Source organism: Oreochromis aureus, linkage group 9 (assembly GCF_013358895.1).
Source record: "Oreochromis aureus strain Israel breed Guangdong linkage group 9, ZZ_aureus, whole genome shotgun sequence".
Lineage (NCBI taxonomy): Eukaryota > Metazoa > Chordata > Actinopteri > Cichliformes > Cichlidae > Oreochromis > Oreochromis aureus.
This window is the reverse complement of record NC_052950.1, coordinates 16,221,328-16,231,980: the sequence shown is the minus strand read 5'-3', so window position 1 is coordinate 16,231,980 and position 10,653 is coordinate 16,221,328. Positions and strand designations below refer to the sequence as shown.

The window sequence follows — 10,653 nt, the reverse complement described above, 5'->3', positions numbered from 1 at the left end:
AATCAAAGGTGTGCATTTACTCTGTGCTGGGTTGCATCCACAGAGTTAACACTCCAAAGTCTATAATACAAAAAAGGCCCTCAGAACTTAAAAAAAGGGTCACATTTGCCAAATTAGCCATTAGGTTTACAGACTTTTATGTTAAAGACTTTAGAGAAAAACATAGCTGGACTTGGAATATTAAAGACTCAAGAAAACTTGCAGATTCCCACATTGTTAAAACAGGGATGAGTTTCTCTGTAGTGCTTTTGCTTTTGCTCAATTCACATCTGTATTGTCCCCAAAGTGTTATCTCCAAGTGGCACAGACTTAACAAGGAAACATCAGGCTTTCACCTTGGTTCACCTCATTTACTGTAAACCACAGAAACAGCAAGTTTCCCCTCGTGTTTTTGTGCATTTGCCATATGTTTTCCCACAGGATGTTTTTTTAGTCTTTTTCAGACTTGTATGGTAAAATATTTCTGCGTTTGTTGAATACATTATCACTGGCCCAGGGGAAAAGCGTGATATTTTTTTTCTTAAGTGTAGTATCTGATAAGGGGGATGGCTTTAAACAAAACAAAAAAATATTAATTAAAAAAAAGTAAAACTGAGCAAATATTTGTTCTTGTCACTGCTCTTTTTTTTCTTCTTTAATTTGTATGAGTCATGCAGTTCATCTTGACTCAGGTGTGGCCTTCCTAGACTAGGAAGGGAGGGGTTGTGGGGGTGGTGGGGATGGGGGTATGTGGTATAACTTTGACTGCGTGTAAGTTGGGGGGGGCAGAGAGATATTTTAATGTGTGGGCTGAAATATCCCAAAACGTCCTTTTTCAAACAAGATGGCATCCAGTCGTGTGATAAAAAGAAAGAAAGAAAAAGAAACAAACTTTGCACACAGACTACACGACGATCTCTCTCTTTCTTTCTCTCTCTTTTTAACCCACATTTGCAAACTACCTCGCTAACGCTTCCAAATGTATGTCTACTTTACGTGAGCTTCGGCTGTGCCACAAAGAAGGACGTTTCCGCGGTGTGCGGTCGTGCTCTGCTGAAACTTCACGCTCAGGAGCAGCCCTGGCTCTCCTCAGCAGTGCATTCATAAATGCACATTTCAGATATTTCATATTTCCCAGTTATTGAATCGCAGTTTCCAGCCGGCAACAACAAGTGTTTTCACTGAAGTGTTTGACTTAAGAAGCTGCTGCCTGACTTTTTGTTTTTTTTTAAAAAAAAAGCCCATCGGTTCAGCACCTCGGACAGCGACCAGAGTGAGCTGCTCACAGTTCAACCTCTGCTCCCTCTTGAGGCCTTTGAGCTTCATTTGCAAACATGTATTTTTCCTACAGTCTGTATACACAGATAGATCCCCTTTCGTTGAAAAGCTATATGTAAACAAAAACTGATAAATGCACTTAGCCTATACAATACAATACCTTTTATTAAGCGGGACATAGGGATTCTTCTATAATTTCACAATGTACATTTGGTGAGCAACGTCACTGAACATTAAATCAGTCAAAGCTACGCAGATTCCGAAATGTAGAACACACAATAATGTGAATATGTACTTTATAAATTATATCAATATTACTATTTTTTTTTTTAAATAAAAGGGCTCTAAGTCGTCTTCGGTGGCTGAAATATGTCGCCTTTTTTCTCTTTTAAATAAACTCGTCGGCGGCCTACATTTGGCGTATTTTCAATATGTTCAGCATCCAAACGCAACACCATTGACAGCACAAAACATAAAGATAAAACTTCCATTCGTGCAAAAAAAATGCCTTGGGCGTGAAAGCACTTCTTCTGTTGTTTGTCCATATAATTCCATATACTTCACTTGGACGGAAACCATAAATTGTTTAAGGCTATACAAACATAAAATAGAGCATAACACACTCGGCCTGTCCAGGGCGTCAGTTCCTCCACTCCCCCCATCTTCTCCTTTGTCCATTTCCCCTCAGGTACACCCGTTTGTCTGTCGGCAAAGTTTGTTTTCCAAGCAAGGGGGGAAAAAAATCCACGTACCCGACAAGTACGGGCCACTGGCCGGTTTAATACGTTGAATCATCCAGATTGCGTTAGAGTTGGCTGATGGATTTGAATATATGAAACTCCAAGGAAACGTTCATATTTGACTAGATAGTGGAGGAGTGTAGGTATACAGATATTCGTCGGCTTCCTTGGCTGACAGTTATTTTAGTTAAAAATAAATGGCATGTTTTTTTCTTTTTTTCTTTTTTTTCTTTTTTTGGTTCCTCAACCTAAGCAGAGTCCCATGCGACGTGAGTCATCGCAGATTAGATTATAGAGGAAAGACTAGAAAGCCTGAGAAGGTGGAGTATTTCCATCCGCCCATTAGGGTGCCCCGTTCCAGCTTCAGATAGACACGGTCCTCCCGTTCAACCATCAGCAGTACTCCGTTGCTGGCCGCCTCTCTCGTAACGTCCTGGTCACCGGCGAATGCTGATATAACCGGATAATCATTCTGCATCAGGTTCACCTGCAATTAAGAGCAGCGAGAAACTTGGAGCTGAGTCTTGTACCCAGGAAATGAAAATATGCGCCCCACGTTTTTCGTAATTGCTCACCTGTATAGTTTGTCTGTTGTAGACCTTCACCACGTGAAAGCTGAAACTATAGATTCCCCTTCTTGGAGCCTGGAAAACACTCGTTTTGAGATCGAAATGATTGCCGATGTTCACTAAAACCTGTGATAAGAAAGGGAGCACAATAAGACAGTGCTTTATTGGTATGATTATTTTTTATGTGCATGCTTAATTCAACACAACAGCTGGTTTTGTGGAAACGTATTGTTTGTGTCTGCTGTGCGCAGTGACTAAAAAAGAGGCGTATAAGCCAGTAAGCCTGGTGCTGCTTTGCCAAATGTTTCAGGCAGCACTTCAGTCGCACTTTGGGAAGGATCCCAATTTGAGGCGTATAACAGGCCGCTGTCCAAAGACCTCATCCGTGAAAACTTATTGGAATATCTAATCAAAAGCAACACATTGCATATCTAAATGAGGCCGAGGCCTAAGACGCATGCGGTAAATGATTGTGCATGGGTGATCGTCTGGCGGCGCATCTCCAGATCACGCCAATTACGCACACGAACCCTTTTGAAACATAAAATAACGCCGGAGTCTTTAGAAAACCTCTTGGCTCGGATCGCACAGAGCGTTAGTAGTAATAGAAAATCAATATCGAGCAAGATCATAAGTTTTACCCACCCAACAGATTGTACGAAGAGAAAATTATATTTTAGAATAAAATCGGACTTGTATTGGATATGGGTGTGTTGACGCTAAATTCAGTGGACATCTGACCTGGTCAAAATAGATGGTCATGGACGTGTTGCTCATCTCTGACGGCTCATGGTTGGTTCCACGCACGGCTGAAAAAGCCACCTTTGCCCCAGCGGAGCGGACTGAAATGCCAAGTGAGGAGGTGACTGCGCCGTCCGAAGAAGGGTTCGAGTCGCACACCACTAGACACTTCCCCTCGAGAACTATGGGTTCCGTGTCGTTCTGGCCAAGGCAGAAAGCCACGCCGCATCCCAAGAGGAGGGCCAGTGCCAGTATGGCACAGCGTCCCGGGCAGCGCGCTGGCACCATGGTTGGATCGCTGATCCCGTGCACACTGATACAGCCCGGTAGCCCCTTGGAGGTTTGTTAGCTCTCGATCACCTGGTCCAGACTCGGTCCCTTCTATCTTCCCCTCTCTCCTCCTCAATATGTGATGCTCCCTCACTCTCTCAAACACCTTCTGACACACAGACGCACTCAGACTCTCTCCGACTGAGACTCCCCTCCCTCCTGCACGTCTTAGTTGATTTTGGGAGAGTATTCAGACATCTGTGGTTGCAATTCCTGATATAAGAGAAAAATAGTTCTCATGTGAGACATTAACATTAATGGGATCTTACATAGTTCACTTAATAAACTTGTAACCAGCGTGCGTAAAAAGACTCTTGTGCGTAAAGGGAAAAGCGACTGATCGTTAAATACCACAATCCTAATAACCATGGTGTAGAAATTGATCATCCTTTCTAATTATCCTATCAAATCAATTATTTGTGCTTCAGCTGCGTGTTTGCTGATGGGAATGCGCGCTGCAGCACTTTGTACCAAATTAAAATGTCCAAAAAAAGATGTTCCCTTCCTCTATTCTCGTTCTGGCTGATAATTGTGATGAAACAAGCACTTTTCAGGCATTTCTATGAAGGAAAGATAAACCACGACCTACCTGCGTTATCCATCCCGCTGGTGTGCTTTCTGTCCCACCCTCCAAGACTGTAAATTGAGCGCTCAGATCGCTACTGCTGCTGCTGCTGCTGCTGCATAAAAGCAAGAGTCTCTGGGCTGCCTTTCGAGGGAGTACTCACGCCCATTCTTTGTGTGTGGCCACTGCAACAAGACTTCTCAGAAGTGCCCCACAATTAAGACACATTGCGTGGACTAATAGGTTTGTTTGCACAGTCATACGTGCTATGCTGGGAGCTTGGGGGCCCCTGAGGTTGGCAAAGATCACTCGCTCTTAGTGGCTGTCATTTATATGCTCTGGTTTTGTCATATCTATGTCTGATTAATCTGAAATGAAGGGGGAATGCAGCGGGTAACCTTGCAGTTACATGGTACATTCAGCATGCATGTATATGTTACTAATTTGGGACTTAAAGCAATTTTTTTATGAATCAAATAGAGATACTCGTGCGCCATCCAGTGGCAGATCTAAATTGTGCATAAGGGCTGTCAGGCTATTAGAGATATACAAAGGAGGTAAAAAAAAATCAAAGAATCTAAGAGATTAAGACAATAAACTTGTGTGGTATCTCGCTTGCATGCTCCACTGACACAGGTGTATATCAACAATCTTCCATCACATCACAAATAAAACAAAGATCTCACAAGCAGGTTCAAAGCAGGTAAAGCTTCAACAAAGCTCACGTCACCGAGTATGACCCACACTTCTCTGTTCCACCCTTAGCCTTCTTCTTTTCAACTTCTGACATGCCATCATCCTTTGAAGAGCTGTAGAGGGTTCCTGTCAGTGCTCCACACTTCTGAATGGTTTGAGGATGGGCTTCACAAGTATCGAACCTCACGTTAGACCTTTAATGAGCCGTCGTTTTCACACTTCCTACCAAGTGTTAAGTGGCTGCATTATACATGTACACAGCAGATACAGTAGGCCAGCCGTTTTATCCACTCAAGTAAAGGAGCAGACTGTGTTACTTTTAAATTATCAGAGCTGGAATTTGTTTTAGGGTTTCATGCAAGTAAGCAAATGGATAAGATGAGCGGGTAGAGAATATATCACTGTTAATAAGTGTTGAAAGCTCAGACATAACTGAAGAATATGTGACTTGTGCAATGTGTTTCACTTGCCTTTGTACATGCTAAGTCCTCTACTAAAAAGACATTATTTTAGGCTTAATCATGGTTAATCCTTTGCTCCCTTCATTCCCATTTGACAAACACTGCACTGTCACAGCCGACTGACAAACCATGCGGAAGAGTGACATCAGGTATCCAAGAGCCACAGCTGTCCTCGGGCCTTTAGAAGGACACATAGCTACAGAAATCATCAAATGTCAAGTACGGGGGACAAGCAAGCAAAAAGGATGTGGCCTACATGCCATTACCATACCAGGGGCTGCTGTTGCCCTGAAAGGGACTTCACTTTCATCAGGCAAGCTGATCGGCTAGAGTGACAACAGGGTTATGGTGATTTTCCCTGACAGCTAGCAGAGCCTACTGGCTTCTAGGAAAAGGGGGAGGTCAATTATGGGATGGGTCTTAAAGCGAGCCATCTGTTTTTGCAAAGCAAATGACTTATCATCTTTCTGAATTTTTTCTCTGTACATAGCAAACATGCATGTATACTTTTAGTGTCCCTTTTTGTGCATAACTACATATTAATACCTCTGTCACAAATATTATAAATATTAGACATATAATGAATTAAATTAAACAAGATCCACTCCATGTGCTCATGCCACTATATGCTTCATCAGATCTAAAATACCCACTATATCTGCCAGTCCATCTGTCTGCCAGTCCATCTGTCTATGTGCAGCTATAAATGACTCTGTATCTTCATCTTTGAAATGAGGTCAGGCTCTCAAACTGCTTCATTTGTGAGTCCTCTCTCTCACTGCTGGAGAATGAATGAATGTGGAGAAAGAGACTGTGTTTTGTCTCTCTTGTCTTGGTTCAGTAAGATGCGACCTCTATCTTAGCATGTGTGAGGAGACAAATAGCATCAATCTTGCCTGTTCCTCCCCTGCTAGTGCTGAGCTAACACCCTGATGAGGAGTTATATTGGTAATCCAGGGAAAGGTTACAGCAGGCGGTACTGTGCCTGCTAAAGCTTACAGTGACAGCTATTAATTTGTGTGTGTGGTGTGTGTGTGTGTCCACAGTTGTATTAATCACACTGTAGAGACTGGAATCTCAATAGCAGGATAAAGGTAGCTTTCTCTCAGGTAAACTAAGAAATTTTAGGAGTGTAGTTTGAATCGTGGTTTAGGGGTAAAGGTCAAATGTGTTCAACCCCCCAGGAAATGAAAGTAAATCTGTGCAATATGTGTAAATATGTACTCTGTACATCTACATGCGTCAACAGTTTACTTTACGGCCCTGTGGGAATTACAAGGTAAAATCTTACAAGTTGTCTTTACTTAAGTGTGCAAACTCATTGCTTCAGAAAATTTAGATGCAGCATAACTATCATAAAGGAGAAGTCAACTTAATTTCCGTAATATGCAATATACCTTAATTTAAATTACCTCATAAATGAGAGAAACAGTTACTGGGAAGTTGGAAAATGTCTTTTGGGGTAAATTAGTTGGGTAAGCTGTGTTATGAGACAAAAATGCACATTTAGTTCTTGTTGTTCTTGTTTTCCAAACATTGCATTAATCCTAAACTGCTTTCAAGCAAACAACTTGAACATGGACTCTGGCTAGAAGCCATTAACTGTTATAGAAGACTCAGATCACAGTGGCACATTGCTTGTTAGACATTAACACTATTCTTGACCACACAAACACTGAACTATGTCACATACCTGCGGTGTGGAAGGGTTCCTTCCAGCTATTTATTGAAACATGCAAATATACATTTGAATATAGCATATAAATCAAAAACAGAGTTCGTACAATTCTAATCAGCTTGCTATTCAATATTTGTTATGACCCCCTTTATTCTATAACACAGCCTGAACCCAGGCAGCTTTCTTGTCATTTCTTTAAGTAGTCTTCAGGAATAGTTCTCCAGACTTCTTGAAGGACACTCAAAGCTCTTCTTTGGACGTTGGCTGCCTTTTGTTGTGTTCTGTGTCAAGTTGATTCCACACTGCTTCAATAATGTTGAGGTCCCGGATCTGGGGAGGCCAATCCATGACTCATAAGGTTCCCCTGTGTGTTTTTCTACCCAGGTATGCTTTTACTGCATTACCAGTGTGTTTAGGATGAAAGTTGAAGCTGCTGATAATCAGGCACTTTCCAGATGACATTGGATGATGGATTAATATTTGAAAGTACTTTTCTGCATTCATAATTGCACAAAACACCAACACCAATGGTTGAAATGCAGCCCTAAACCATGACAGAGCCACCACTGTGTTTAACAGATGACCACAGACACTCGCTGTCAAACAGAGAGCTGTCAAACTAAACAAAAAAAAAAGGTTTTCCCAAAGATAAGTAGTTCTCATCATGCTGATTTGGGTTCAAGGTGGTCACTTTTCTCATGATTATGCTTCAAATTACTCGCCCAAAGCTGTAAAATTAGGATGTGATATCACGATGATGTCTTTGATTGACAGTTCCTGTGAGGAGAAACTCTCATATCTCTGTTGTGAATTGCAGATGAAGACTGAGAGAAGATCCAATCTTTACTTCCCATAACCACGACTGTCTGTTTAAAGCTGACAGCATGCGGTATTTTGCAGTAAACTGAACTAACCAACATAAGCGATCAGAGGCACTGTTGTACTTTCTCGATGAGTAAAATGTGTGATTTTAAGCTAACTAGTAAATTAGCATCCTTAGCTATAACTAGCTAAGACGAGGAGTCAGCTAAGCCGGTGTTCGGTGGCTAATCTGTGCACATGAATGAATTCACCCCGACTAAAGAAATCACTCTGTAGAGCTTGAATGTTAATTAAAAGTCAGCGCTGTAGTTCAGACATTAGTTCTGCTGCTCTGACTTTACCGAACAGAAGGATGTTAATTCATGCAGCAGGCTGCCAAAGATGAGGCACTGAAACGGTTTATATGAGAAACAGAGAAAAGTCATTCATTATATACTGTAAGAGTAACAGGCTGGACTCTTCTTCAGCTCCTGTTCAGAGCTGATTATTAACTATCTGCAAACAGCAGCATGTTCCTGTTTCTCTCCACATGTGAATGGACAGTAACAGTACAATAAATTAAGTAATCAATAACACTGCTGCCTTTAAAAAAAGAGCACTTCGACAACATTAAGACAGCATTAACCAAAGATGAATTACTAAGATTGGAAATTTTCACATTCACAAACTGCCTGTAATTCTAGTTTCTACCTGATATCTCAGTTTGTTGATGGTGATTCACAGAAATGAGTCCTAAATACTGAAAACACAGATGTTTCATAAACTCAGTCTGAGAGGGAGAGTCCATCCTTTCTTTGCATGTAAATACAACTTCACCTTCAGTCAGTATTCAGATATTAAAATATCGTTAGTTGTATTTTAGATACTTTCCAGTGAGCTCTTATTGCATTTATGAAGTGACTACAGCTGCTTTTACTCAGGGAAATATGTAAAAGGAAAATGGCAAAGCTTAATACTTATGAGCTGAAACCAAAATTAATGTCTAAATTTCTGACTTTCACCAGCTCTTTATAGGTCTAGATTTGGAAGCGAGCGTTTTTATTTCAAATATCCAGGTTAAAAAGCATACTGAATTATTATTAGAGTTATATGGAAGACTAAATGACTGTATGCTCTGTAGCCTACATCCTTTGAGAAACATAAAATGAAGCATTAATAGAAGACGCCCAGGGCAGCTGATCAAAACACTGTTAACAATAAATCCATATATTTTGCACAGTGGGTTGAAGATCGCTGGTGAAGATTAAATATTCTCCTTTATTACTGAGTTAAGCTTAAGTCCTCCTGATGTTTCAGTGGATCAACAGCACATCTGCGACAGGACAGCTGTGATGAAAGAAGAGGAGGAGGTTTCTAAAAACCACTGGACCCAGAAATCCAGACCCAGCTTGGCTCCGATGGCCTTCCCCTCACACAATACTCCCCACTGTAAATGTAGTCATTTATAATAATGTAGATCATGCTTAAAGTTTTCTATTATATTTCCATGTTTCCAGGCTGCAGAGTGCTCTGTGTGTGTAATGGGTGGAAAACAGTTTAAATGTTCATCTACAATAACTCTGGGCCTTTGTGGAGTGTGTACAGCTCACAGCATTTCTTGGTCTGCGAGGCTAACAAAAACTAAAGGGTGACTAATTATCGATTCAAACATGTTGAAAATGAGAGCCAAACTTGTGTAAAACTGTAAACTCACTAACAACTCTCTAACACATTGTGGGTGCTAACTGTTAATCTAGCTAACACATTAACAGTGAGAGTTACATAATATTATTTGATGTTGTACTATAGTATGTTAAGATGTGTGCCTATGTGAATATGTCAACATGGTTGTATTTACCGTAAATTAATAAGCAGATAGTAGCAGCAGTTTTCTTTGTTTGTTTTTTTGACAGTTATTTAGTAAAATCAACAGAAGGGATGTAACTAGGCTAACTGGAGTAGCTGGGCTGCTGGAAGCATGTTGGTGGTTACGCAGAGTTTGTGCATGGGTAGGAATTTTGTACAGTGACTCTACCTCTAATTGCCACTATGCAGACTCTGGCTTCAAAAATGCAAGAAGTCAGATGTCAGAAAGCTTTACTTGTCCATGTTTTTTTTTACTGGACTTTAATTCTGATGATTGATATTGCTAAATGCCTTGATTTCCTTTATTGAACTGAATATGGCTAAATTAAAAGACACTCCAAAAATCAAAGTGAAAAACAAAATGATGCAGCAGGCTAATCCATTTTGGTGAAATTTCATTGCAGAAACTCAAAATTATACTCAGTAGTTTGCATGACCCCCACCTGCTTGTATGAATGCCTGACCACATCGGGACATGTTCCGAATAGGATAACGGATGGTGTCCAGATCTGGACCAAGGTCTCACTGAGCTCCAGGATAATCTGAGGTGCAACCTGGTGATGTCAGCTGGACCAAAGCAGAGATATTCTAGTGGATTTAGGTCAGGGGAGCATGGTGGCCAGTCAATGCTATCAATTCCTTCACGCTCCAGGAGCTGCCTTCATACATCAAGGGGGGCATTGCTGTGCACCAGGAGGAACCCAGGACCCACCGCACCAGTGTAGGGTCTGAAAATGGGCCCAAGGATTTCATCCCTGTACTTAATGGCAGCCAGGGTGTTGTTGTCTAGCCGGTAGAGTTCTGTGTGTCCTTCCATGGATAAGCCTCCCCAGACCAGCACCAAACTAGCCATGCTGAATGATGCTAGAGGCAGTATAGCATTCTTTTTACAGCTTGCGGCCCTGCTGATGGGTTAAGGACCTTCCAAGGCTCTACAGCTCTCCTAGAC

The 10,653-nt window shown here is 41.4% G+C and overlaps 1 protein-coding gene across 1 annotated transcript in view; it reads right to left on the bottom strand.

Annotated features, from left to right (window-relative positions):
- Positions 1–1,435: 1,435 nt before the first annotated feature.
- The window catches only part of cbln2b (cerebellin 2b precursor), a 34,223-nt gene continuing 25,005 nt past the window's right edge, over positions 1,436–10,653 (bottom strand). Inside the window, exons 2-5 of the mRNA XM_031750094.2 lie at positions 4,227–4,398; positions 3,308–3,850; positions 2,573–2,692; positions 1,436–2,484 (exon numbers count right to left, since the gene is read on the bottom strand). Coding sequence (XP_031605954.1) covers positions 2,287–2,484; positions 2,573–2,692; positions 3,308–3,595 — 606 coding nt within the window. The 5' untranslated portion in view covers positions 3,596–3,850; positions 4,227–4,398 and the 3' untranslated portion in view covers positions 1,436–2,286. The remainder of the gene's footprint in view (positions 2,485–2,572; positions 2,693–3,307; positions 3,851–4,226; positions 4,399–10,653) is intronic.